This window comes from Penicillium cataractarum, assembly GCF_028827025.1.
Source record: "Penicillium cataractarum strain IBT 29864 chromosome Unknown utg000004l, whole genome shotgun sequence".
In the NCBI taxonomy this organism is placed as follows: domain Eukaryota; kingdom Fungi; phylum Ascomycota; class Eurotiomycetes; order Eurotiales; family Aspergillaceae; genus Penicillium; species Penicillium cataractarum.
In genome coordinates this window covers 2,714,926-2,742,842 of record NW_026622740.1, presented here as the reverse complement: position 1 = coordinate 2,742,842, position 27,917 = coordinate 2,714,926, and the positions used below count along the sequence as shown (strand labels likewise).

At 50.1% G+C, this 27,917-nt stretch overlaps 10 protein-coding genes across 10 annotated transcripts; 7 read left to right on the top strand and 3 right to left on the bottom strand.

Annotated features, from left to right (window-relative positions):
* Positions 1-178: 178 nt before the first annotated feature.
* On the top strand, positions 179-1,189 carry cwc26 (putative cell cycle control protein (Cwf26); the record flags this gene model as incomplete). Its single annotated transcript, XM_056698430.1, has 1 exon — positions 179-1,189. The coding sequence occupies one exon, from the start codon at positions 179-181 to the stop codon at positions 1,187-1,189; it is 1,011 nt and encodes a 336-aa protein (XP_056556955.1).
* A 547-nt stretch (positions 1,190-1,736) lies between these two features.
* Positions 1,737-3,278, top strand: N7496_005500 (putative nuclear envelope protein Brr6; the record flags this gene model as incomplete). The annotated part of the gene is made up of 3 exons (XM_056698429.1): positions 1,737-1,869; positions 1,944-2,863; positions 2,922-3,278. 3 exons carry the CDS (start codon positions 1,737-1,739, stop codon positions 3,276-3,278), a joined length of 1,410 nt encoding a protein of 469 aa, XP_056556954.1.
* Positions 3,279-4,313: 1,035 nt separating this feature from the next.
* Positions 4,314-5,315, top strand: N7496_005499 (uncharacterized protein; the record flags this gene model as incomplete). The annotated part of the gene is made up of 1 exon (XM_056698428.1): positions 4,314-5,315. The coding sequence occupies one exon, from the start codon at positions 4,314-4,316 to the stop codon at positions 5,313-5,315; it is 1,002 nt and encodes a 333-aa protein (XP_056556953.1).
* A 950-nt stretch (positions 5,316-6,265) lies between these two features.
* On the top strand, positions 6,266-8,149 carry N7496_005498 (trehalose-6-phosphate synthase; the record flags this gene model as incomplete). The annotated part of the gene is made up of 6 exons (XM_056698427.1): positions 6,266-6,315; positions 6,380-6,717; positions 6,775-7,144; positions 7,216-7,589; positions 7,641-7,983; positions 8,080-8,149. 6 exons carry the CDS (start codon positions 6,266-6,268, stop codon positions 8,147-8,149), a joined length of 1,545 nt encoding a protein of 514 aa, XP_056556952.1.
* Positions 8,150-13,267: 5,118 nt separating this feature from the next.
* N7496_005497 (amino acid permease) lies at positions 13,268-15,309 on the top strand (the record flags this gene model as incomplete). The annotated part of the gene is made up of 8 exons (XM_056698426.1): positions 13,268-13,454; positions 13,527-13,638; positions 13,691-13,817; positions 13,886-14,043; positions 14,098-14,277; positions 14,335-14,429; positions 14,478-14,849; positions 14,909-15,309. 8 exons carry the CDS (start codon positions 13,268-13,270, stop codon positions 15,307-15,309), a joined length of 1,632 nt encoding a protein of 543 aa, XP_056556951.1.
* A 931-nt stretch (positions 15,310-16,240) lies between these two features.
* Positions 16,241-16,682, top strand: N7496_005496 (extracellular guanyl-specific ribonuclease RntA; the record flags this gene model as incomplete). The annotated part of the gene is made up of 2 exons (XM_056698425.1): positions 16,241-16,255; positions 16,320-16,682. The coding sequence occupies 2 exons, from the start codon at positions 16,241-16,243 to the stop codon at positions 16,680-16,682; spliced, it is 378 nt and encodes a 125-aa protein (XP_056556950.1).
* Positions 16,683-17,469: 787 nt separating this feature from the next.
* Positions 17,470-18,800, bottom strand: N7496_005495 (Zn(II)2Cys6 transcription factor domain-containing protein; the record flags this gene model as incomplete). Its single annotated transcript, XM_056698424.1, has 2 exons — positions 17,470-18,030; positions 18,096-18,800. 2 exons carry the CDS (start codon positions 18,798-18,800, stop codon positions 17,470-17,472), a joined length of 1,266 nt encoding a protein of 421 aa, XP_056556949.1.
* A 731-nt stretch (positions 18,801-19,531) lies between these two features.
* Positions 19,532-21,086, top strand: N7496_005494 (FAD-binding oxidoreductase; the record flags this gene model as incomplete). Its single annotated transcript, XM_056698423.1, has 2 exons — positions 19,532-19,657; positions 19,707-21,086. 2 exons carry the CDS (start codon positions 19,532-19,534, stop codon positions 21,084-21,086), a joined length of 1,506 nt encoding a protein of 501 aa, XP_056556948.1.
* Positions 21,087-21,381: 295 nt separating this feature from the next.
* On the bottom strand, positions 21,382-22,070 carry N7496_005493 (WW domain protein; the record flags this gene model as incomplete). Its single annotated transcript, XM_056698422.1, has 2 exons — positions 21,382-21,476; positions 21,563-22,070. The coding sequence occupies 2 exons, from the start codon at positions 22,068-22,070 to the stop codon at positions 21,382-21,384; spliced, it is 603 nt and encodes a 200-aa protein (XP_056556947.1).
* Positions 22,071-24,163: 2,093 nt separating this feature from the next.
* Positions 24,164-26,539, bottom strand: N7496_005492 (uncharacterized protein; the record flags this gene model as incomplete). The annotated part of the gene is made up of 4 exons (XM_056698421.1): positions 24,164-24,221; positions 24,276-24,462; positions 24,524-26,446; positions 26,536-26,539. 4 exons carry the CDS (start codon positions 26,537-26,539, stop codon positions 24,164-24,166), a joined length of 2,172 nt encoding a protein of 723 aa, XP_056556946.1.
* Positions 26,540-27,917: the final 1,378 nt, after the last annotated feature.

Here is a 27,917-nt window from a genome sequence, read left to right as displayed (position 1 = left end):
CGCAAATGAGCGAGAAACGTAGGGACCGACATGCTTCCAGAACAGACACCAGACTAGGCTGGATACAGTTCGGGCAAACATTCCTCCGGCTATCGATAAGTCGACTCAAATCAACTTTCCAGCAAGCTCCGCAGCTCGACACCCACACCTCTCCCACACGCAGACACCTTCACACATCATGCCGGGCTCACTAGCAGACTACCTCGCCAAGAACTACCTCAATGCAGATCCAGCCCCAGACCGGCCCAAAAAGAAGCGCAAGAAGACCAAAACCACCGACACCGCCGGCGACGGTCTAATCATCGCCGACGACGACGCCCCAGTCTTCGGCAACGCCCGCCCCCTCGAAGATGACGAATACAAACCCTCAATCGACACATCCATGACAAGCGCTGAATTCCGCCGCACCAAGAAATCCGGCTGGAAAACCCTCGGCGGATCCACAACTGCCCCTCAGCCTTCCGACCAAGAAGCCGCAGATGCAATCCTCGCCTCAGCAGCAGCCGAGCGGGCAGCCCGACAAGCCGACGAAGACGAAGACGCGCCGATGATCGAAAACGGCGACCACGACGAGGGTCCACGCATGGAATCCGGTGTCCGCGCTGGCCTCCAAACAGCCGCCGACACAGCAGCGATGGTAAAAGCGCAAGAACGGCGCAAAAAGGCCGAAGAAGCACTCTACCGCGATCCCGCCGCCGCAGACGCCAAATCCAAAGAAACAATCTACCGAGACGCCTCGGGCCGAATAATCAACGTCGCAATGAAACGCGCCGAAGCACGCCGCGCGGAAGCCGAGAAGAAAGCTAAAGAGGAAGCTGCCCGTGAAGCGCTCATGGGCGATTTCCAGCGCCAGCAGCGTCAGAGCAGGAGGCAGGAGCTAGAAGAGATTAAGGCTATACCTGTTGCGAGGGGCATTGAGGATGAGGCGTTGAATGAGGAGTTGAAGGATGTGGCGCGGTGGAATGATCCTGCGGCGCAGTTTTTGACGGCGAAGAAGGGTCCTGGTGCGAGTGTGACGGGTAAGCCGTTGTATAAGGGTGCTTTTCAGCCGAATCGGTATGGGATTCGGCCGGGGCATCGGTGGGATGGGGTGGATCGGTCGATTGGGTTTGAGAAGGAGTGGTTTGCGGCGAGGAATAAGAAGAGTCGGTTTGAGGCGTTGGATTATCAGTGGCAGATGGATGAGTAGCGGTGTTTAATGGTGGGCTTAGGCAGGTCCTTGGTGTGTTTAATGGGGGGTGGTATTGCATGTGGTTGGAGTATACAGCTTATCTTGGGTGCTGGCGCCCTTTCATTATGATTGATAATAACGCTGTCATCATTTCGCTTTGTATGAATGTATGAATATCCTTTTTGTGTATTGCATCATCGAATTCGTTATAGATGCCTCGCTATGGTTTGCTTCAGCTTCTTTCTTGCATAAATGCGGCAGCATACAGATGGAGCTGCAAGCCATACGACCACGCAGTTTCTAGCTATATCAAATCAAAAATAGAAGAGCATTCAAAATATAGATAGAAAATCAATAAATCAGAAACAAAATACAAACATCTATACCATGAATGTACATCTCGCAGCCCGGGGCAAACGCATCAGCCTCGGCCATCCCCATCCCGCCACTCCGCCCAGGTTGCTCCGGAGGGAGTCTGTTTACCCAAACAAAAAACTTCCCGCTCCACCATCCCGCTCCCCTCCTCACCACAAATCCCCAGACTTGATCCACCCGGGCGTCCACCATGATGGAATCACGCACTGAGTCTGGAGGGGTCATCCCGATGGACTACGAATGGCACGGTGGAAGCGCAGGCCCAGTCGATTTTACCTCTCCCTTCTCGCAAGTCAGGAAACAGCAGCAAGACAACAAGAAGCGTATGTGTTCAGTCAGCCAGGAGTCTTCCTCTATCCCCCATTGTGCACACTGTCTCACATTTTTCATCCTATAGGATCCCATCAAATCTTCGATTCTCCCGAAAAGCCAACCATACCAGCTCTCCGCCCTCCAAACTCGCAGTCCTCCTTCCTTTTCTCCCCGCAACGGCAACAGCAACAATCAGCGCTCCCGTCGCAATCGTCCGTATTCGGACAACCAGCGTTCACGACGCCGCGGAAACTGGAAGTCGATTTCTCATCGGGCGCCGAGAATCTGTCTTCGCCGGAGGTAGCTGATAACGAGGAAACCCCGGAGCAACAGTCGAAGGGCACGCGACGCAATTCCCTGTTCAATATCTACGGCCGCTTTGCTCCTAGCCCCGGCAGGGGGGAGATCCCGCGGACGAATCACTTTTCGAATGCCGTGGCGCGACGGATACACAAGAGGCGACGACGGGATAAGGCGCTTGGGAAGAGGATGCGGGTGGATGATGAGTACGATGATGATGAGAGCGACAGGCCCAGCAGCCGCGAAGGACCGCCAACAAGGACGGGGAAACAAGAAAAGACACCGGACTTACAGAAAGCACCATCGAATATGTCATTCTTCAAGCAGTTGTTGACTCTGCTGGAAGAACATCCCAACGTCCCTGCCATCTTGTCGTGGTGGGCGCAGCTTGTCGTGAACTTATCCCTGTTCTCGCTTGCTGTGTGGATGGTTTTCTCGTTCGTGTCTGAGATTCGCAATGAGTTCGATGCCGTCGCGAGTAAGGAGATGGACTCTATTCTGCACAATATCGCCGAGTGTATGCAGCGATACGAAGACAACAAATGCGCGGCTGGGAACCTCGTACCAGGTCTCGTGCCTATATGCGCCGCCGACAGAAAGTGCATGGACACGGATCCGACACACGTCAGACGGGCGATGCTATCAGCCAGGACGATGGCTCAAATAATTGACAGCTTCATTGAGCCCATTTCCTGGAAAGCTATTGTACGAAGTCCCCCCTCCCCATTCTTCTCGCGCTTTCACTAACATTTGCCCCATCCAGATAATCTTCCTAGCCACTATTGGCACTGTGGCCTGGGCCAGTAACTGGTCCTTCCGCTCCTTCAGAAACAACCGCCTCAACCAGGGCTACCCACAGCATGACTATCCACCCCCACCATCATATAATCCAAACCTGCACGGCCAACCCCTCCACCTGCAACAGAACCCGGCCTACGGCTTCTACGGCCAGCAAGACCCCCGGGCATCCCCGACGAAAAACTACACCGAGAGAGAAGATGCACCGCTTATGATCGAAAACACCCGATCAATGGACTTTGTTACTGAGCGCTCCCGTGAACGAGAGACTCATCTCCGTACGCCGAGTCCTTCGAAGCGTATGCATCGACAATTTGCATAATGTATTTTCGATGGACTACTACCCTATCATGGGTAACTTCCATTTGGCGTCTTTTCTTTTGGAGCAGTTCTCGCTCGTGGTTTCGGCAGCATAACAGGTCGCATGGATCAGGATGGGTTAGGGGTGGATCGGACTTGGGTATTGGTGTTTTTACTGCATATCTCTTGTATACCATCATTGGGTGTTTACTTTTCTTTCGGTTCGATTCTTGTATTTTTCTTTTTGTCTTGTTGATGGTGGCTCCACGCTCTTCTTTTCTTTTACTCTTGTGTTTACTTCTACTCTTTGATGACCCGATACGGGCTTATTCGGCAATGATAGGGCTTGCCAATCACAATATTCTTCCCAAGTAAACAATCCACAGGCTTAAAACTCCCGTATAAACAAGCGTATTCAATTAATGACGACTTTCCGTCAGAAAATGAACTTGTTTTCAATCTCCTCGGCCAACTCCTACTCGGCAAACCAAAATATCCTCCCCGCAGGCAAAACAGTCCGCCGAGATCTGGCCGACCCACTTCCCATCGCCGAGCGGCCGTCACGGCCGAGGCTTGGCATATTCGCCGCTTTTTGAACCGTTGGAAGGATTTGGTAGTTGTTTCATGGCGTTTACGCTTTTACGAGAAAATGTTTCCCGTTGATTGTTGATTCTAGTTGGATAGTTCGGAATGTGGTGGATAGCGTATGAATGAGTCAAATGGAAGCCCGTTCTGTCTATGGACTCGGGCTTCGGCTTTCTATACTGCCTCCAGTAGCGGCGGAACATGGCCGAGCGAATAGATAGAGGAACCATGATTTAGTGGATTATGAATGAAATAAGTATATAGGTAGCAGGCATCAAACCCCAAATGGAGTGATTTACACTACAGTATCTGCACTGCAAATACACCTGACGAAAGCCATCGCCCGCCCTCTTAAAAATATATATCCCAACATCAAATGCATCACGAACCCAAAATCAACCTTAATGCAAACACCTACACCGAAGGCGGCCTACGTGCCAACCTAGTTGTCCTGGGCAGTTTCAGCTCCATAATGGGGGGCCTAGGGCTCATGAACAGCATCGGCATCTACCAAGCCTGGATATCAACTCACCAACTCGCAACACACAGCGCCGGGCAAATCGGGTGGATATTCGGCCTATACAACTTCCTCGTCTTCTTCTGCGGAATCCAAATAGGACCTATCTTCGACGCCAAGGGTCCCCACTTCTTAATGTGGTTTGGCTCAACGCTGATCGTGTTAACATTCGTGTTAATGGGGTTTTGCACTGCATACTGGCATTTCCTAGTCGTCATCGGGATTCTGGGTGGAATGGGGACGTCGTTTATTTTTATCGTCCCCGTTGCTAGTATTGGCCATTTCTTTTGTCGACGACGTGGTGCCGCGACGGGTCTTGCGTTGTCGGGCGGGAGTATTGGGGGTGTGATATTCCCGCTTGTTCTGGAGAATCTTGCGCCGAAGATAGGGTTTGCTTGGTCAACTAGGATTATCGGGTTGATTACGCTGGTCCTGTTGATTCCGGGGTGTTTACTTGTTCGAGCGAATTTGCCGCCGAAGGCGCCCTCGCCGCCGTCGGCGAAGGTGTTTCTACCGGATTTGACGATTCTGAGAGATCCAGTGCTTGCGTTGACGACGTTGGGTGTGTTTTTTATTGAGTGGGGGTTTTTTATTCCCTTGGAGTATATCGCGTCGTATGCTCTTGCTAGTGGTATCCCGCGTCAACTGTCGTATTTGATGGTTGTGTTTTTGAATGCGGGTTCGTTTCCGGGAAGATGGTTGCCGGGGATTTTGGCAGACCGAATTGGAAGGTTTAATACGTTGCTTCTGACGAATATTTTATGTTTGGTTGCTGTGTTGGCGGTGTGGATGCCTGCTGGTGGAAACGTGGTTGCTGTCATTATTTTCTCGGTGGTATTTGGCTTCGCCAGTGGGAGTAATATCAGTCTTGTCCCTGTTTGTGTCGGGGAACTATGTCCCGTTGAGAATTATGGACGGTATTATACGACTGTATATACTATTGTCAGCTTTGGGTAAGTCTTTCCATCTCGTGTCTCTTTCTGTCGAGGCGTTAATACAGAACGTTGCTGACGATTTCAAAGTGCATTGACCGGTGTGCCTATCGCAGGAGAAATTCTGCATCGCTGTCAAGACGCGTATTGGGGACTGATTGCTTTTGCAGGATGCGCGTATGCTGCCGGAATTGTTTGTTTTGTGCTGGTTATGTGGCTGCAGAGGCGGAGTGGAAATAAGCATTAAAGTCTGCGGGCTTGACATCTGACATGCATATGACGGAATATGTACATATCGCCATTATTAAAAGCGTTTTCAAAATAGTTGAATGAAAATAAATGCAATAGAGCAGTAATACATCCATGAATTTTCATAGAAGCTCATCTTTACCTTTTGTACTGTCTCGGCATTTTAATTCACCTTCTTTTCCAGAATCCTACAAAAGACAGTAGGATATTACCTCAGGTAACCAGCCACAGCCTTGTCGTAGTGATTCTTTAAAACGAACTTTTGTATGTACAATCAAATATCGTTCCTAGTCCCAGCAATCTATGTACAACTGCCAAGTATGCCCAAATTTATCCACAATATGTGCAAATCTCGAAGTCACCCAAGTCACCCAAGTCTCCCAAGTCTCCCAAGTCTCCCAAGTCGACCACGGAACCCCACCCTCCCAACCCAATGTTCCATGGTAGTGAGAAGATAGCCAGACTGTACAAAATCCAAATTGTCCAAAAGCCCAAGTTGTGCAATTGCCAAACCGTTCTAATCGTCCAAATCTCGAAGTTGACCAAGTCGATCTATGTCTATCTCTAGTCTATCACAGAACCCCGCCCTCCCAAACCCAATGCTCCGTGGTAGATAGATGATAGCTAGACAATTGGCTGTAGTCGTTCCCGATGTGGCGCCGGATCCGATTTCCGAACGACGTAGTTGCCATCTGGGGCAAGAGGCAATGTTGAACTCTCCTCATTATGAAAGACTTTGGCGTTGTGATTGTGCCTTTTCTTTTCTCCCCTCGCAGGTGAATGGGAAGTCGGAATTGACAGCAGGACAGCAAACATCGCAATATAGCTAGCCCGACACAGCACAAGCCGACAATCTTGGACCCCGGAAAAGAAAGAATTCAAATCCAGAATGGGCTCACATGAATCGAGACAGAATTTGATAATTGTTTCAAACAGATTGCCGTTGTCGATTAAACGTGTGAATGGCGCATATCAATCGTCGATCTCGAGTGGCGGGTTGGTCACTGCATTGTCGGGGTTGACAAAGTCCACCCAATTTCGCTGGTTTGGATGGCCCGGTATCGAGGTTAAAGACAGCAAGGAGAGGGAGGAAGTAGTAAAAAGCTTGGATGAGCATGATGCGACGCCGATCTTCTTGGATAAAGGGTTGGCGCACGAACATTACAACATGTTCTCGAGTAAGCCCTAACTCCTCGACCCCGCATCCCGAGGCGGTCATCTCATGAAGATTGCAGATCGAATTTTGTGGCCCATTCTCCATTATCAGTCAGGCGTGATTTATGAAGACGGCCCTTGGCAGGCATATCGAAGAGTCAACGAATTGTTCGCCGATGCGGTCGCTGACGCAGCAGAACCGGGAACCCTGATCTGGGTACACGATTATCATTTGATGTTGTTGCCCGAGCTCCTCCGCAATCGCCTCCAAGAGAGGAACAAAAGTTGTGCCATCGGGTTCTTCCTCCATACTCCATTTCCAGCCGGCGACTTCTGGCGAGCATTGCCTGTTAAGAGGCACTTGATTGAGGGGTTGTTGTCCAGTGACTTGATCGGGTTCCACACGGATGAGTATAAGCAGAATTTCATCGACACCTGTGCGAGCAATCTGTAAGAGTTAGCCTCGTGTTCAAGCTGCCACCGTGCCACATTGCATGTTCGAAAATGACTGACTTTGTTAGTGGAGCACGCACCGAGATTCCAAACCAGATCCAGTATAAAAACCGATTAGTCTGTGCAGGTCGGTTCATTGTGGGTATTGACCCGCAGAAATTTGCAGATACCCTGCAGAAACCAGAAGTTCAAGACCGCATAAAGACACTTGAAGACAGATATAAGGGCGTCAAGGTTATTTTGGGAATTGATCGACTCGACTATATCAAAGGATTGACCCAGAAGTTGAAAGGATTTGACTCGTTCTTGGATGACCACCCAGAGCTGCGGAACAAGGTTGTTCTTATCCAGGTCGCCGTTCCAAGTCGTGAGGACGTCAAAGAGTATCAAGATCTAGAAACAGAACTTTGTACATTGGCCGGAAAGATCAACGGGAAGCACGGTAGAGTAAACTTACCCTAAGTCACAGAAGACCCGGTCTGATATTATGCAGCCACCCCCGAGGGAACCCCCCTGTTGTACATGCATCGATCAGTGCCTTTCACAGAGCTGACTGCACTGTACTCTGTTGCTGATGTATGCCTGCTGACATCAACGCGGGATGGCATGAACCTCGTTTCATTCGAATACGTGGCCTGCCAAGACAAGAAGAAGGGTGTCCTCGTACTCTCTGAATTTGCGGGATCAGCCACTTTCATGAGAGATGGAAGCATTCCCTTCCATCCAGCCAATACGACTGAAATGTCAGAAGCTCTGTACGCAGCTTTGAACTTGGAACCCGAAGAGCGTCAGCGGAAGCATGAGTTTTTGAGAGACTTTGTGAATACGCATACCAGGTGAGCAAGGCCTTTTGACACGCAACTCGATTTGAGGCTTGAAATATCTCCAAAGCACTGTAAGATGTTAGACATCGGTTACTGACTCAGTGGTAGTGCGAAATGGGGTCAAACCTTTACAGAGAAGTTGGCAGAGCGCTGTCGCCAGCGCAAGAAGCCATGTTGATCATGTCCCGGGTGTTCCACCCCCAAGGAGATGATAGGTAATGATGAAAGTGTGTTAGGAGAAAGAGGAGACGATACAGAAAGGAAGAAACTGAAAATATTTGTGAAAAAGATGTGTTCAGGCCGCGTTGGTCGATGCCTTGACTCCGCGGGGGTTCCCGGGTTTAGTCATCGAAGCAACAATCGTCGTTTGTCACCCCATCAGGCCGCGGCGTTTGAACTTGAGATTTTGACATGATTGCCTTGTGCCATCGAGCCGTCGATGGACGTGCCATTGGCCATTCTCGATCAAGGCTGCGATCTCGAGGGTTCTTAGCTCCGCAGTTGGCCGGGAAGCTCGAGGGATATGGTAACATGAAGAACAAGACCGGCGATTTTCCACACCACAAACTGTATAGTAATAGAGCTATTTCTATCAAGACAAGAGGAAGAAGCAATAGAAGTCGAAATTTTGCATTCTGAAATAGCAAGGGTGGGTCCCTAAGCGAGACGCTAGTGATTAGCGTTGACTAGCGCCGATCTTAAATCTGGGGTATACCTGATGGAAACTTGTCCAGCTCGCGATGATTGCCCTGCTCGATCCAACGTTCCCGAATCACCATGAAGCTCGATTCTGAGATATAGAATGTAATGCAGGTCTATCTACGACCTCGAAAGTTTGAAACTGTAATTCGATATGTAGCGCCGGAGATCACGAAGCAGCTTAGACTCGGAGGACAGTGTAGCATTTTCTATACTTCCAAAGCCAGCATCACACCAAAAGGTTTGTAAATTAGGAAGGCACGTACAATGCTGCCTTGTGATTTGCTTAACTAGATCTCGCTTAACCGCTAGCGTGTGATCTAGATGCGCTGAACTGAGGGCATTCAAACATAAATATCTCTAACCTAATCGCAATGTCCTGCTTTTTTTTCTCTCTCCCCAAGGTATAGTATAGTGCAATGATGACCACCCCAAAAACATTGACTTTCTTGCTGAGGCCCTTCGACACTGGTCCATGACTTGAAATACCTTACTGGTCTGATGCACTATCTACCTGTTCCCTTGCTGCTTTACGTTGGCAATCACATCATCCCCAGTCACATCTGCTCCCTCAAGCCCCTTCATATTTTGTGACATGTCCTGTATGAGGCCGAGCTGCTTCTTGTTTGTGATCTTTTTACCCCCAGTCATTTGCTGCCTTTCCCGTCATTCTTATTTACTCCGAGGTCTGTGTACGGGATGACAGACATGTTGAGCGTTGTGCCAAAGGTGAGCTACTCTTGCTCTGTCGTGGTGTTTGACTTGCTGATGGTAGATAACTTGTTTAATATTTGGAAATACATGATTCAAACTGCTTTCTTTTTGCCTACTCTATTTTTCTTGTTTATCTTTCGAAACGACGCGTTGATGGCGACCAGGCGCGTTACGAAAACATATTTTGATTTTTCCACATTATATACGCGCCTTAGCAGTTCTTCAATATTTGTTCTTATGTTTTGGGTTCTAGGTGTGTATTTCGTCCAAATGTGGATTTCTCCGTTTGTAACGTCGGTTCCCTTTATGTACTATTTGAATGAAAACTAACTATTCTTTGTCTTGACATTGCCTCTTAGGTATTTACTTGAGACGGAAATCCTTCATATTCGCCCATGTCCCATCGTTAATGGAGTTTTACTCTCCCAATAGCAGTGTTATAACTGCCTCTTCTCATATGAGACCTGTCATGCTTCGTGGAGGTTTGAATCAGAGTCTTATTGACCGAGGACATGGAACACCTGCCCCAACTGACCTTTAGAACACAGAACCAACGAAAATTACTGACAGTGCAGTCTCAAGAAAAATCTTAGGAGAACACCCGGTCGTGAATTAGGGGTTGGTGGTAAGCTGCAAGGTATGTATCGGTATCTCAACCCATCATGGTCTTGGGATTTTACCAACTCTACATCCTGACCAATTATCAATTCCAGGGCTTGAATATCTTCCTTGATGATATCCCATGTCAAGTGTCTTGGTATGGCTGCTATGAAACACGGGAACCCTTTTTCCCAAAGCGAAATCGAGGTCTGTCCCACGATCTGACTCGGCCGTATTCATGCTGACAAGTACATGTCGACTTACAGAAGCTGACCGAAGTAGGGAATATTTGTCTCTAGCCATTTGAATTGCCTGCTTCTTTGCGTCCGATTACGGTTGGCCTTGCTTAACCCACTGGTGTTGGCTACATTCCCAAATACTTCCAAATCCATCAGCAATGCTCATGGATACCACTGAGTTGGAGCCCAATTGCCTGCAGTGGTACGAGAGACGCAAACGAACATTAAGACACGGTATATACCTCATTCCCTCATTCTAGATTTATTAACATGGCAAAGATGTTCTGCTTCTTATTGGAAACAACGCAGGCCAAATAATGATCACGCCGAGGGGCTGAACCGATGATGACAATTTATTGTCGCTCTGATGGCCCAGTGGTGTACCAAATGCTATACCTTTTCAGTTAATCCCGCTAACAGCTACAGTGGATACATCTGCTTCGAGTCTGCCTCCGAGTTGACAGGTGTATATCTTGCGTCCACTTCCGTATTCGATGCGGGGGCTCGGTTCATCGACGGATAATCAGGCATGTGCAGATTCTCCAGTCAATTTCATTTCAAGTTGGAGACTGTGCTAATCGCAGTTGAACCATAGTACTTCGCTGCCCGTTCTGAACCTAAACTCGAGCGATATCGTCTAAGGGAACGACAAGCGCAGAATAAGAATGGGAGCTGTGGAATATGTTGTGGTGAGTACGGTGGTTGACACAGTTGCCACCTGCTTGCCATGAGTGACCCTCTGACATATCTCACAGATCTTCCAAAAGCCAGCCTCGGTGTCTCCATATTGTCGTTTCGTTAAATATACGAAAAGGTATGGGAATACATCGCTGTGAATTGAGAATCCTTTGCCCTTTTCTGGAAGTTTTTACATGAGCCATGCGGAGTCTTGCCGAGTGATGAAATATGATTACTCTGAAACTGTGATGGTTAACGAAAGATCTCTTCTGACGGCTTATCCCCGCAGCATCAATTAAGTTGTCCCCTTAGTCATTCTGGCTTTCACATTTATATCATTCATGCTAACTTCTTCGAGCGTTCTCGTCCTGGTTGAACAGCCCGTTATGAGAATGATCCATTGGAAATGGATCATATCTTACGAAATTTATTGTGGCTGTCATGGGTAAGTTAGAATCTCCCAGCTTGACTTCTATAGCCGGTTTGCAACACACTTGACTTCAATGGGACATCTGCTAACAATATTATTTTTCTAGAACTTAGCCTCCTCCTGCCTTGCGGCAAGCCGATACAATGCTACAGGATGTAACAATTTTCTCCGACGGCTGATGGCTCGGGATCGGTCAATTGGTTACTGAGTGTCTGAGACGGCTGTCTCACTGTGAGTCGAGATGTTTCTCCTATTGAGTATCATTTCAACGCTGCCGGTATTTCTCCAAAGCTTCGGAACGTGCCTCGAAAAATCCCTGGAACTACTCCTATTCCCATGCTTGGCACGGTCCATTGGTCCAAGCAACCCTGTGATGACTCTACATCTCTTGAAGCTTCTGATGATTCTAGATTAACGCCAGTCTGAGGGTCTTTCAAAGTATATACACATTTTTCGAGTCCTTCCCATCCACGGATCCCACTAAATTCTCCAACGCCCCTGGGTCCCGTGTTTCGTTGTTGTTGAACTTGATTTCTCCGGCTTGCTGACCAGAGAGGACCCAGTCTGTTATTCGAGTACACCAGCTGTCCTTCCCCAGATTCGTTCTTTACCTATGACCATGGGCTAACTTTTACTTTTCCTCCCCATACATACCATTACCCACAGAGCCTCACCGGTACAAGAAAACGCAACTTTCCGAACCTTCTCTCGCAACCTCGCATATTTCAATATGTACGCCTGACAGCGGAGATGACCAGAGAGAACTTTCTCTCATGAGGCCAGCAAAATATGAACCGGGTGAAACTTATACTGGAGTCGTCAATTTGGGGTTTTTTGAAACACTGATATGTTGTTGATACAGTCAGGGATGCTCAAAATCTCAAGGCGCCCAAAGACCGCGCTTCCATCCTCCCTTGGTACAGTGTGCAACTTTCTTGGACCACCAGAGAGCCCAAATAGAGACTGCTGGTTTACTGAAGGTTTTGTTTCTGGTAGGTTCACTCTCCTGTCTTCTATCCCCATCGCCGCATTGGACAAGTCCCTCCATCAATGATGGCCTAAGTGTATTGGAATTTCGGTCTGAGAAATGATGACCTGAAAGTGTCTGAGATGTGTCGGGATTGGTCACTTGGTTGAACGGCTGTGCGAAACGACAGGTCGATCATCAAAAAAGAGAGAATGACGGTGTCGCCATACTAACTTGATCGATAGAATTCTATCAGGGGTATGCCCCTTTCCACCGTTATTGGTAATAACCAACTACGCGATGGTTTCGGTAACTTCACAAAGCTTCAATGTGTTCTCTTTCAAAGGTATTCCCGTGCATCAATTATCAATTTAGCAGCATAATATTGGAGTTTTTTTGGGACTTGAAGTTAACAGAATCACAGAGTGCATAGTGCCCACATTGCCAAGACTATACTCCTATTTAAGCAGTGATCTCATCCGTAAGTTTATGGCGTGCGACCGGAAAAGGCTCGCCAGGCACGAAGCTCCACTCTACCAAGATTCATTCAGCGCTACGCTCGATGCGGTAACATGATCTGATAATTCTTGACCGCCCGAAACCAACACTGCAAATTATAGTGGTTACTTGGGTAAGGGATGACGGTTCCGAAGAAGCTAGAATAATCAGTTTTAGTGAGCTAGCATCAGTATCCCCTCTAGTGAAGCTCAAGGTCATACTAATAGGCCACATCAAGCCCCACGGTCATCGTTTGCCCCCGACCGGGCCGTATCACGACATCAGCAGCAAATGAACGCAGCCCGAAAGTGGTCACCGCGATGTCACACTATGCCCCACGTTTTCTAGGCATGCGATGTTGAATTTTCGGAGTTTATATTCTCGAGGGACCCGGGTCGATTCCAAGGCCTGCGTTTCTCTCTATTCTGCCAGATTATCAAAGCAGTCTATAATAGCTGCGTGCCGGCCCCGATGGCAGATAAAACCGACTTCGCCGCTACCGCATATCGCGCTCCAGCCAAGGATGCGGATACAAACAGTTTGCGGTCGGGAAGTAGGACAAATCGCAGCGACAATGAGTCCGGGGTTCAAGATCCATTTGTCGAGCCGTTGAAGCGGCAGCTCAAGTCGAGACATCTACAGATGATTGCAATTGGAGGTTAGTCGCCCGAATTTGGTCTCTGCTGTTTTAAAGCCATGCACAGTGCGGCATCACTAACACGCGCGACAGGAATCATCGGTCCTGGCCTGCTGGTCAGTTCAGGAAATGCCCTCCACGAAGGAGGTCCAGCAGGAGCTCTGATCAGTTTCTCGCTCGTTGGGCTTATCGTATTTTTCGTGATGTGAGTCGCTGTCCCGTTTCTTCGCTGCTTGGCACGCTGCTAATTGTCACAGGCAATCGTTGGGTGAAATGGCGACAGTTATTCCAGTCACGGGGTCTTTTACAGAATATGCGGAGCGCTTTATCGATGACTCTATTGCGTTTGCGCTGGGTTGGGCATATTGGTATCTTTGGGTTACGGTTAGCTTCTCCTGCTGAAAGGTACACTCGATGGATAGATTTACTCACGAATCTCTGAGTATTGCTAGGTCCTCGCAAACGAGTACAACTCAATCTCTCTCGTTATTGGATACTGGACAGAAGCAGTACCGCAATGGGGATGGATTCTCATCTTTTGGTTCCTCTTCCTCGGTCTGTCCAATTTGGGCATTCTAGCTTATGGCGAGATGGAATTTTGGCTGTCCTTGTCAGTACTCATTCTCGTCTTATCTAGAGACCATAATACTCACAAAAAACACAGAATCAAAGTTATCGCCCTGATAGTGTTCTTCATTCTTGCTATCTGCATCAGTTCTGGAGGCATTGGGCCACAGAAGATCGGTTTCAAGTATTGGCATGACCCTGGAGCATTTGCGGATTCCATCAATGGAGTGGCGAAGACGTTTGTCGTTGCTGGAACTTTGTATGCCGGCACGGAGATGTAAGTTCTCTCTTGACAATCAGTGCTGAAGATTATTGAAAGCTAACTAGACTTTAGGGTTGGAATCACGGCTGGAGAGTCGAAGAATCCCGAACAGGCCGTTCCTAGGGCTATCAAACAGGTCTTTTGGCGCATTTTGATCTTCTATATTGGTACGTAAGACCCAATTAGCGAGACAACCACAAAGCTAATCTTACCAGGAACAATCTTCTTCATTGGTATTCTGATTCCATATAATGACCATCGATTGCTCGGATCTACCTCGAAAACAGCCAGCTCCCCTCTAACCATCGCCCTGCAAGACGCGGGAATTCTGCCCGCGGCACATCTCATCAATGCTCTGATCGTTATCAGCGTCATATCCGCAGGAAACAGCTCCCTATATGTGGCGTCTCGAACACTCCTGTTCATGTCACGCAACGGCAAAGCTCCAAAATTCATCGGGCGCGCCAACCGCGCGGGCGTGCCTTGGGTCGGTCTCATTTTCACAAACATCTTCGCTTGCATCGTCTTCCTGGGACAGTCATCCAGCGCTGGGAGGGTGTATTCTGCTTTGATTACGTTGTCTGGAGGTATTTAGATACTCGATATAAGCCAATTGGGAGTGGAATTGCTAACACAAGGCACGTAGTGGCTACATTTATCGTTTGGGCCGTCATTGGCGTCTGCCACATTCGGTTCCGTCGTGCCCTAGTTGCGCAGGGAGAAGACCCAGCTGGGTTGCCCTTCCAGGCTGCGCTATATCCCTATGGCACTTATTTCTCACTAGCAGCGAATGTCTTCCTGATCTTCTTCCAGGGGTATACATGCTTCTTGAACCCGTTCAGCTCGACTGATTTCGTGATCAACTATATCCTGCTTCCCGTGTTTGTGCTATTCGTCGCTGTATACAAGGCCTGGAACAAGACTCGCTGGGTCAAATTGGAGGACATGGATATTTGGACTGGCAGGAGAGAATTCGCTGAACAAGAGTCGCAGCCACAAAAACCTCGGCAATGGTGGTCTCGCATTAGTGATATTGTTGTGGGGTAGTCTGCATGTCCTGCACGCTTATGCTGCATGTCAAATCATCCTAGCAATCTATCCATTCTGCAATGCAGGAAAGGGAATTTGCCGAATCTCATCCGCATCTTATCCAACTGCCAAGTCAAGATTAGATGTAGACAAACACGGATTCCGACGGGAGGCCGGTACCCCATGAAGCGGAGGGCGCCGAAACCTCCGATGAACGTTAAGATTGAGTAGGGTACCTGTACTTGAATTCTGTCCACATCATATAAACCACCTCGCTAAATCTCATCATCTGCACGATTTACCCGGACCAATTTCTTCAACGACTTATTTTCCCGCCCCCAAATTACCCCCACATCCTTCACCCCTAAAGTCCGCTTACTACTCCATTCACATCGTGCCCCTAATGGCCGCTACCTATTGGCCCGATAACAAGACATTCGACCCCATCTAAGCTGTACCTGTACCGACCAGGGTCCACGCCCCAAGGGTGCCAAACCCGGTCGATCATTTCCTTTCCACACGCTCGGATAGGGCGCTGGGCAGCTGCAAAAGTCCCAATCACCACTCGATCTCTCACGCTGTGCCGTCTCGACCAATCATGGCATGGTTGTACCTCGCCCGCGTTCCTTCCTAGCGTTCTAGTGCGGGTGTTGCAGATCGGCGGATATTCCTGTTAGAGTATGGTTTGGAGGCCGTTAGTAGCTGATTTTGTGAATGCCAATGAGATTGTCTTGTTGATGGATGACCAGATGTAACATTGTTCGAAGTCGGTGTTTCGGGCTGCAGTATGCACTGTCGAGATGTCGGTTAGAAGACTCGGGATGTTCTCTCGTGTCTATATAAACTGGCAATGATCTCCCGGATAGACTGGAGAATCAAGTCTCGCAGATCAACCCAGAACCCCAGTGATCCACTCAATCTTGAAGTTTATCAATCCCTCTCCATCAAAATGCAGTACTCCAAGGTACTATAAACCAACACTCCCATCAAAATGTCCACCATTAATTTTATGTTAACAACTCCTCCAGATCCTGGCTCTGGCCACCCTCCTCATCACCACCGCCGTCGCCGCTCCCCAAAAGCGCGCCTGCGCCTACACCTGCGGCACAGTCTGCTACACCAGCAGCGCCGTCAGCGCCGCCCAGGCCGCAGGTTACAAGCTGTACAAGGCCGGTTCCACCGACGACAGCTACCCGCACGTCTACCACAACTACGAGGGCTTCGACTTCCCCGTTTCCGGCACCTACTACGAGTTCCCGATTCTGAGCGATGGTGATGTGTACGATGGCGGTTCCCCCGGTGCGGACCGTGTTATCTTCAACACTAGTGATGAGTTGGCTGGTGTGATTACCCACACCGGTGCCAGTGATGATGACTTTGTTTCTTGCTAGATTGAATATGGATGGGGATAGGGTGGGGGTCATGTTGAACGAATAGTTATGGAATGAGTTATGTGATGGAATATCAAAGCGTATTATCTGCGTCATCCAGACTGTAGTGTGCACCACAAGACAACTATGTAATTATGTAAATGTAGACGACTGACTTTCGCGTAAACACAAATGGAGGAGCATCATGTAAACGCGCTGTGTAGTCTTCTGGAATTGATATAGGTACTTAGAGGCAAACAGCAATCGACACCCGCACAAAAGCGAAAATGTGGGAGCTTGTCGTCGCCGGGGTTTGATACCGTGGAAATGATATGAAGGGTTTATTGGAAAGGGGATACTTGTGGTGGTCCTCTTGTCCAGCAGCCCGTTTAATGTCAAGTCCCGATCGCAACATGACAGGCACATCAGCCATCGTCATTGTTGTGGTTCGGATAAATGGTCTCGTCACAAGGCTGAGGGCAGGATGGACTGGCAGGATCTTCGAAATTTATTCAGAACCACCAAGATCGAAATTTGACCATTGAGGACATAAGTCTAATACAGTCAGGAGAGTGTAAGAAGGAGAGCTGAAACCAAAGAGGGGCAGGGGTTTTAAAGAGCGTCGCACAGACATCGGAAAATCCGTGGTCCGAACAGGGATCGGCAAGGGAATTGCGGGGAAGTACACAGAGCGATCATCCAGGTTACATTGCTGTCAGCATTTCAGTCTCTGGAATATTCGTCGCAACTAATTCGAGCACCTCTGTAGAAGAGTAACTGTGCCATCTCCACACCAGCATCACATCTATCAACACCCATGCAAATGTGCCGTCACCGCAAAAAGCATCATCCCAAACTCATCCGCCGACCTAACCCACCTCTCAATCCTTTCCCGTCTCTTCTCAGTCTGCACCCCAACCCCAGGAGCCCTCCACAACTCGGCAACCTCCAACATGCCATCTTCCCACTTAGCCAAATGACGATTGTACTCCGTCACCCAGCCCGCCCGCTCAGACGCCAACCACAACGCTTTGCCCTGGGGGACAAGGACATCCGCCAACTCATTCGACACGAAACTCGGCATGTCCTTGGATGCATTGTAGATGTTGATGAAAAGGTATATGGCAACCAGAGTGCGTCGTTTGGCAGAGGCTACGATCCAGGATTCCCAGTCTGGACGGGTTTGCTTGCTCTCGGCTGGACAGGCAAGGCCTCGTTTTGCCGAGTAGAAGGCGAGTTCTTGCAGTGTCGCGATGTCGGTTTCGCCGAGGAGGGTGGTATCGCTCATTGGGAAGAAGTAGGCCATTATCATGTAGATGAGGAGGGCTTGGAAGGAGCAGAGGAGCTCGAAGTCGCCGATTGACTGTTTCTGGAGGACGTGTTAGTTATCAGAAAAGCTGGGGTGTATAGCTTTTTCTGCTGGTTATATCCTACCTGGGCGACCAAGCGATCAATCTCGTTCTTCAAAGTCATGAGGACTAATTCCTCGCTGCCCGGAGCTCGATTCATCCACAGCCGTACGATGGATGAACAATTGGCCAAGGCGGGGGGAACGGGCTGGCGGGTCAATTGCATCGGGTGGATGAATGGCGGGATGATGTTCTCTTCCAGGAGCTGGCCGGGGTACGATCGCAACACGCAAGACAGGTATTGAACAGTGAAGACGTGGAAGTGCTTGGGTGCTTGACCAGTTCCAGTCATTAGGTGTGGCTTTAACCAGCGGTCCCGAATCTCCTCAGCATCCAGCATCGGGAGTAGAGTGACATTCTCAAAGTTTAGAGTATTCTGAGTAGTAGTGTTCTCCGCTGGGGAACGTTGACTCGGTGCAGTGTGGTAGACAGACGAGATCCCAAGATTAAACAAACCCGAGTTGACAGGCAAAGTTGAACCGATCGAGGGACCTGGTGTAGAAAATGCATGAGCGTTTGTAGCAGGAGCATCCAGCCTGCTCTCTATGATTGAACTGTCGGCTTCCGTCGTGAGATCGATGTCTTCGATGTATCTGCATTCTTTGCCTTGAGTTTGACAACGAGAACAGTGAGGCCTATCGCGAGAGCATCGCTTTTTCGGCCATTTGCATTCTTCACAGGACCTTCTGGGAGGACCTCGGTCCTGAGGGGTGAGGCGGACTGGTGCCATATTGGTTGACGGGTTTGGATGAACTGTGGTACAATCAGGAGGATAAAGGTGATGAGGATGGTGGGTTAGGAAGGATATTTAACTTTGACGATGGAAAAAAGATAGGTTCTGGGAAGTTGGTCAAGGCAGCTGCTATCAGGCGGATATTGACTCCTGGGACTTTCCTCTTCGTGATACTTTTCCACTCAACCATCGCTGCCTGGAAGAATTCAACCACTGAATCCTTCCCTATGTTCTTGTCCCGCCTACAGAATTGACTAGAAGGTTGTCTAATTTGATATACGCAGGATAGACTACCAATATATCTACTCTAGTTGTACAGAATTGACTTTCTAGTGGGGCTGTGGCTGGACCCTTCAGCGCCACAAAAGGGGAAAATCCGGGGTCGTGCCTTTCCTCGGCTCCGATCTCCTGAGGAGGCTGGGAACTTCAACCTCGACTCCTTTTTTCCGTCAAGGCTGGGTGAAAGGAGAAACCCGGTCAATTTAGTCTTCAAATTACTCAGGCAACACACTCTAATCTCGGCCTGAAGGCATCACCCTTTTAGCCTCCCAATCCGCTATTTGAATCCGATCAGGCGCAGCGTTTCCCCCGGAAGCATGAGGGGAATCATATCGAGGACGACGACTCATCTGCTGCGTGCAAGGACTAGGCTGCTAAATAGTCAATTCGCAGCGGCACGCAGGCTGTCAACAGCAGTACCTAATCGGGCCAGCCCGGTACTCTCTGCTATGGCTGGACTGGCTGTCGGTGCTGTTGGTACCTCCGTTGCCTACTACAGCTGGAGTGACACCGAGACGAAGCAGAGCATCGGGAAGAATATGCCTAAATACGCCGATAAGCCCACAATGCTCAAAGTACGTAACTAACATCCTCAATCAAGAACTCATACTAATCATCATCTAGGCTGCCAAAGAAATCCAAGATGTCCTCGGCGAAGACGCCGTCAGCATGGACGCAGACGACCTAGAGAGCCACAGCTACTCGGAAGCATCAACATCGAACGTCTCCGCCCGACCAATTGCCATAATAATGCCGACAACCACAGAACAAGTCTCCCTAATCGCAAAGATATGCACAAAGTACAAAATCCCCATGATCCCCTTCGGCGCCGGTTCCAGCGTCGAGGGCCACTTCAGCACCCCCTACTCCGGCTTCAGCATCGACCTCTCCCGCATGGACAAGATCATCGCCATCCACGAAGAAGACATGGACGCGGTCGTGCAACCAGGCGTGAACTGGGTGAATCTGAACGACACGCTTAAATCCACTGGTCTGTTCTTACCGCTAGACCCAAGTCCCACGGCGCATATTGGGGGTATGGTTGCAACAAACTGTAGTGGGACAAATGCTATGCGGTATGGGACTATGAAAGACTGGGTTATTAATCTTACTGTTGTCTTGGCGGATGGAACTGTGCTTAAGACGAGGCGGAGGCCCCGGAAGACTTCGGCCGGGTATAATCTCAATGGCTTGTTTACCGGGTCTGAAGGGACGTTGGGGATTATCACGGAAGTAACGCTGAAACTGGCTATCGTGCCGTCGCATTTTGGCGTGGCGACGACGGCGTTCCCATCTGTTGCGGCGGCTACGAGGGCTGCTACCTCGATGATTCGGGGTGGTGTTGCGCTTGCAGCGCTGGAGTTGATGGATGATGTTCAAATGCGGGTGATTAATCAGACAGGCGGCACTGGGGGGAAAATGTGGTCCGAGAAACCGACTCTATTCATCAAATTCTCCGGTTCAGAACGAGCTGTCGAGGATAGTATTTCAGCGGCTCGGGAAATCGCACACGCACACGGTGGATCAAGGTTCGTCGCATCACTGGACGAAAAGACCATGACGGCACTCTGGTCAGCGCGCAAGCAAGCCCTTTGGGCGATTCTCTCCGTGCGTCCAGAAGGAACTCAGATCTGGTCTACGGACGTCGCCGTCCCGCTCTCCAATCTAGGCGACATCGTTGAGCAGTCGAAGACCGATGCATCGAAACTGGGATTATTCTCGACCGTACTCGGACATGTTGGTGATGGGAACTTTCACCAGGCAGTTATGTATAACCCTGACATTCCAGAACAAGTGGATGGCGTGAAGAAGTGCGTTGATACTATGGTTGATCGTGCGTTGGAGATGGATGGAACAGTATCGGGCGAGCATGGCATTGGATTGGGGAAGAAGCATTGTCTGGAGAAAGAGTTGGGGCCTGTCACTATCGACGTGATGAAGACGTTAAAGCGGAGTTTGGATCCGCATTGGTTGCTGAATCCCGGGAAGATCTTAGATGCATGAGTTGTTCGTATAGACCTTACTTTTAGTGATAGATGCCTGCAAAGTCGGATTCAGTCAAAATAGAATGGAACGATCCAAAATCATGAACTGCAAATCGCGTGACCAGATAGTGTAATTCGAGCAGAGAAAAGGATATCCAACGCGAAATGACGCTGATAGTAGAAGAACGGATAACTAAATCATCGCTGCAATGCTAGAACCGACATGAGAACCCAGTCTCGAATTGAATATGAAACCCTCAATCGAGGAATCACATTCAGTACAGAAATCAATCCCTCAGAATACTGCCTCTCTATCACCAACCACCATCATCCTCATACTGGTCCTCACGACCCTCGTAGTAAGCCTCCTCACGAGCCTCAGCAATATCCTCGCGCTCCGAATCCTCATCTACATATGACATATTAGCAAGGACTCAACACAAAACGACATCTTTGAGTCCCATCAAAAAAAATTCCGAAGAAATCATAACTCACCACGCTCATGCTCAATCAAAGCACCCGCAATACCACCCAACGCCAAACCCGCCGCACCCACAGCCAGATACTTGCCCGCATTACTACTCTTCTCCTTCTCCTCCACAACAACAGGCGCCTGCTGCTCATACCCACCCCCATACCCACGCTGATCATACCCAGCAGGCGGGGGTCCAGACGGGGCCGCATAATAACCGCCCTGGGGTTCAGGCGGGGGCGCACTGCGCGAACCATCATAGTAACCCTGTCCCTGATAGGGAGGCTCCCACTGCGCGCGGCCGGTGTTATCTTCGACCCAGAAGGCGCGGCGCATGTTGGGCTCCCACTCTTGGTGCCAGCCTGCGGGCAACGGGGGAGGGGGACCTGGTGGGGGGCGGGCCATGGGTGGAGGGGCGCTGTAGGGGGCGCGGTCGTAGGGGGGTCTGTCGTTGTAGGGTGGGCGTTGGTCGTAGCCGGCTGGAGGGCCTGGGGGTGGGCGGTTATAGGGGTCGCCTCCGTAGTAAGACATTGTGATGGATGTGTGTGCGAGGGGAGGAATGAGGAGAAATTAGAGAAAGAGAAGTAATCAAGTCAGGGGGGGGGGTGGAAGCTTTATGAATGATGGGGAGCCGATTCAAGCGCTATAAAAAGGTCGACTAGGAACAGGAACAGTACAAGGACAAGTACAAGCGCACATGAGACGAAGGGACAGATAACATTAATATAGGAAACTGTACGGAGGACCTCCTCCCCTCTCTCCTATATTATTTATTCCGCCCGGAACCGGGACCTCCACAGCTCCAAGCCCATAGTTGCAAAATGAGGAGTCATGGAACCCCTCGGAGCCACGTTGAGGGATAAAAAAACAATAACGGGGGGCCACGATCCACAGGGCTGTGGAGAGCACAGGGTGTTTTAGCGCCGAACAAGCCTTTAGTGAGTTGTTCTGAACCAACAAATAATAATACAATACAGTACATACTCCCACTGTATGTAGAATGAGTACGCTCTACGACTGATTAATTCCGGCGCCTAGTCCTGGCCCGGGCCGACTAAGCAGATGCGATTTGATGTGTCTTGGCATTAATGTTCTCCGTAGGGCACCCTACCCTCTTGTATCCATTCTATGGACCCGAGGGGTTTGAGGGTTCAATGAAAAATACCCTTGACGAGAGTGTCATCAGCTCATAGTCCATACCAACGGGCTAGTATTACATGTTCTTACTAGAAGCCATGGAGACTAGTCCAGTCCGATCATACCCATGACCAAACGAATGACCAGACAATGAAGAATACTGTATCCCCTCCTAGCTATGTACAGTACTTTCCCGTCAGCACGCGCCAAGGTGGACACTCCATGTGTCACCATCACCGGGCCAAGTCTCGTAGGCTCGGCGGAGATATAGTCATAAGTAAATACCGAAAAAGGGGGGTCGAAACAGAACCCATCAAAGGGGTATAACAATGAAAGATACTGCATAAGAAACTACAAATCCCGGAAATGTAAACAAAATATCTCGCACACCCCTAAACAGAATAAAATCTACTATACTCCGTCCAACACGACTATATGCACGACAAGTCTTGGCAACAAGCGATCAACAGGGCCTCCCGACTCCCGTACCGGAAGTGCGTAGGGCGAAACAACGCTCGGGGCACCGCTCCTGCAGCCCTTCAGCCATCAACGCAACCCGCGTAGCCGAGCGAATCTTACCGTCCACAGCATAACATGAAACAAACAAAAACACAATACTAACCATGGATTTACTGATCGGTAGGAGAAATAACGCACTCGAAAGGAGGCAAGAGATCTTCCAATATAAACCATAGAATACAATAACGCCTCCAGGAGTGTATAGTGGAGTATCCAAAAACATACCTGCAGTCCCTTATTCAAGACCCCCAAAAAGGGGGGAAAGGGGAAAGCGGAAAGAGGACGGGTGAATAATTACAGGACAGGTTTTACAAGCATTTACCACGATTTCCGCTAGTTCTGACGGAACATTCAAGAACTAAACAGCTAGTCTGCCGGTTAGTGCGGGCGCTAGCAGGTATGCCGAGCCACGATGTGGCTCAGGCAGACAAGACACAGCCACTCGTGGCATCACACGTGGCTGGTGTGTGGGAGATGCGAGTGTGATGGGGTTGTTGGAGGTGTCTCGTGCTGGTTGACAGGACCCTTGGCAGGTGGAAGCGAGATAAATCCCCGCCAAAGGGCTCTGTTATTGGGGATAAGTGGGTCGGTACGACCGGAAGGTTGGATTCGGACTACGGACCAGGGAGCCAAGATAACAGTGCGAGAGTGGATTACAAGGAAATGGAAATTGGTCAGTCCTTGAGGGTAGTCATGCAGACACCCCTAGGTAGCAAGTAATAGATTGCTGACGCAGGTAATAAATATCTCCAATCTGGAACTGATTACATGGAATAAGAGGAAGTTGCAAAGTTATGACATGGCAATCACCAGCCTGACCTCGATGAAACGAAATCCTTGTTCAGGATCGGAATACCATCGGGTAATGTTGGTGCATTAAGAGTCCGTGTGCTCTGTATCAAGTACTACTCTCGATGCAGCATCACGCAGCAAAGGGTCAGCCATGTCCAGCACGATTAACTTCGGGATTAAGAGCCAGCCAGGGTGCTAGTCTCGTTGTCGCCTGGGTAGAAGAAAGCCGCCAAACTATAGAAACGTTAGAAGGGTCATGAGAAATCGGCAGCAGGGGGGAGGACTCACGCAATAATAATGTAGGCGGCAAGCAAAAGTGCACCCTCGAGATAGTTACTCCGGCCATCCAGGACCAGGAAATTCACCACAAATGCAGTGACAAACAGACAAATGGTCTCGAACAAGGTAAAGTACAAGGACATGTCCTTGTCCATACACCAGCCTAGGATGACGACGAGAGGAGTGACAAAGATGGCTGTATCATCAAGAGTTAGCAAGAATCTTGAGTCAGGTCCCTGTAGAGAGTAAACACATACCAATCTGGATACTACTTCCAACGGAAACACCTATGGAAAGATCCATCTTGTTCTTCATGGCCACGCTAACGGCCGTAACGTGCTCGGCCGCATTACCGACAATAGGCAGGATAATCAAACCAATGAATGCCTCACTGACGGACGAGTTGGCGACCATGTCGGGAATAGCGTCAACGAGGAACTCGGCACAGACAGCGACCAGACCGGTAGACAGGAGCAGCATGACCACGGCAGCGGTACGCGACATCTCCGGTTCAGCCTCCACGACGGCAGTCTCAGGGGCCACTGCGTCGGTGGGGCCAGCCACGCGAGCAGCACCACGGGCGAATTGAACGGCATTGCCAACGGGGGGTTGACGACTGACACGAGCGGGGAGCGAGTTACTACGAGAGATTCCAGGGCGCGAGGCGGCAGTCCCCAGCTGAGGGGATTGGGCAGGAGTCTGGGAACTGAAAACTGTGTTGGACAATAGAGAAGGAATCGGGCCGAAGGGTGAGCGTTTCCGCTGTTCAGTTTCTCCGGCGCCTGGCACGCCAGCACAGTTGGGGGTCGAGGTGAATCCCTTCATCGAAGGCCGGGCATCCTGTGACTGCTCTGCTTGGCCGGAAGGCTTGCTGCGAGCCTTTTCGGCTCTCTGCTCTCTGCGCTTCTTGCGTTCACGCTTGCGCTCCTTCTCGCTACGGGCACTTTCCATGCGGTTCATAGCGATACCAAAGTCACGAGAGCGGAACTCGGAGGCCTGGCCCGCATCGTCATCGGCATCATAGCGGATCTCCTCACCAATGTCGACAGCACAGGAGTTAGCTTCATTGCTGGCGATCGAGTTACCAACGGAGGCTGGATTCTCGTCGATAATAACCTTCTTCTGAACAGATTGACGTGAGGTGGTGCCCTTGGAGCTGGTACTGGACTTGCGACGGCGGCGATTCTTCATGGCCCTCTTGATGCGCTTGGCAGTGGTCCAGGAGCTCGTGGTGTCAACGGATTCGTCACTGGAGCTGCTCGAGGAATCGGAAGAGCTGTTCATGAAATCGGCCAGAACACCGGGGTGCGACTCCTCGTCGATGATGCGTTGTGGAATACTGGCATAGAGGTAGGAATGGGTTCTCAGCTGGAAGAGGATATACAAGATGTACACCAGCAAGAGAACCACACTGGTACCACGGCTAACCTTGAGAGTTCGTCGATCGGCTTCTTCAGCGTCCGAGAACGAGGCATGGAAAGCAGTGGGTAGAAGCAGACTGGTCACGGCCAGACTGAGCATACAAGCACTCATCTGGGTGACAGTACTGTTGTAGATCTGTTCCTGGAATCGCAGACCACCTAGTAGGAACGCCATACCCAGAATCAGGAGCAGGTTTGCCAGGATTGAACCCAGCAAGGAAGCCTGGACGATACGAATTTCATTCTTGACCAGAGCAATGATGAAAATGATCAGCTCGACGGCATTACCGAACGAGACGTTGATCAGGGCGCCCATGGTGTCGCCCAGTCGGCTAGCCACACTCTCGGTAGCATGGCTAAGTAGACCCGCCAGAGGGATGATAGCCACAGCGTTCATTGCGAAGATGACAGCTGGGTTGAGGCCGGCAGCTTCGACGGCAATACCCACTGGTACGAAGACCAGCAGGACGTTGACCCAGCTGTGGCAGAGGGCATCCTTGGTGTGATTGTAGAACCGGCCCGTCCCGTTGCGCATGCGGGTGACGAGGCCCGGGTTTTGAGATTTCTCTTCCTCTGCGGGCCCTGCCGTAGTGACAGGGCCGCCGGATGGTGCAGTCACTTGATCATCCTTGAGGGTGGAAGAAGATTCCGTGGACGGATCAACTTCGGGAATCTGGCTCGTGGCCTCGGGGAGGGTGGAGGGTTGGTTTGGCAGGCCGCGAGAAGAGGCGTGAGCTTTCGCCCACGAGTTAATACGGTCTGTTGTGATTGACAGTTAGTTGCGCGGTTTCCGATAACGTCGTGCCAGTGGCAAGGACCTTGAAATGATGGATTGAGAGAAGACTTACGCATGTATTTCAGGAACCAGCAGCTGATTCAAGGCGCAAGGCAGTCAAGCCTGGAGGAATGTGAAGGAGTTGTCTGGACAGACAAAGCCCGGGGAGGAATGAGCGAAAGAAAAGATCAGGGGTGAAGGAAGAGCGGGCCTGGCCTTATTTATCGCGAGCCTTGGCGGGGTCTTGGCGCTGACGGGGTGTTTTCCAGAATCAAGCAAGTCTTGAGTCTTCTCCTCTCAACACAATGACAATAATTGACCGTTATGACTGGCTACCAAAACGACCGAATTTCCAGATTTTACATCTCTCCACAAAACGCCGGAGTATGCAGTCTGGTAACCCAAAAAAGCAAGCTGGCAGATCACCCGGCGATCCACGAATGTTGACGACTGTTCTCTACTGTTGACAGGCGCATTCTTCTTGCAGAATATTGACTTCGTGGGTATATCCCCCTCGCATTGTCTCCATTGTCTCGTAAAAACCCATGATGTCAAGTGATATCTTCATTTCAATCGCCTTACTCCCCAGCACCCCAAGGAACATGGCTAATGACGCGTTCTCCAGCCTTGGGCCCTATAGGGATTCGGAGGTTGCCAAGGTGCGCCTTTGCAGGGAATCCGGCTCCACCATGGACAATGTCCGACACTGGCTTTGCCGTGCCTCGATTGATTGGTTCGATAGTCCCCACACGATCGACGCCATGTGAGAGGTCGCCCCGAAATTGTGCGAAAAGCCAGTCTCGCGCGCGGCCAACGGTAAAGCTCAGAGAGACCGCTGGACTGGACGGGCAGTTTCTTCTTCGGCAAGGCTTGACGAGCTTATCCGACGGCACAGACTTCGCAACTCCTTCCGCAAAGACACTCGCCTAGGTGTCCATGCCCGAGCCTTACGGATAGCAACGTTGTGCCGCAGCCAGAAGTCCGTTACTCCGCTCCTCCCTGAAACACTCTAGTCGGCTTCGTATCTTGCATGCTGGCGATACGAACGGAGCGGACCAGTGACAGCCACAGTCGAAAGTCCAGCCAGTGGTCCACATGATGTCATCCAAAGCTGCTCTGCTGGCTAGCCCCAGGAAGTGACCTAGTTTTGACAGCTTCGCGAGTCATTCTACGTGAAGTTTACTAGATCTGGAATAGTCCGTTTGCAGCTTATGTTGTTGTTATCTCCTCGGTAGCCTGGAAGAGCATCCTACGCGACTCAATTTCGAGCTCGTTCAACCGCGGGTTGTGGCCCACACTTTCGTGGCTGTGGCAGTGTGGCTGTGTTTCCCACTAGCATCGCCACAGTTCCAAATGGGTGCCTTCGAGTCATCCCATCTGATTAAAGTGGAAATAGTGTGAGAATCCGAGAGTCTGACTCACTTGCAATCGTGATGACGCAGGGTTGAATTTATG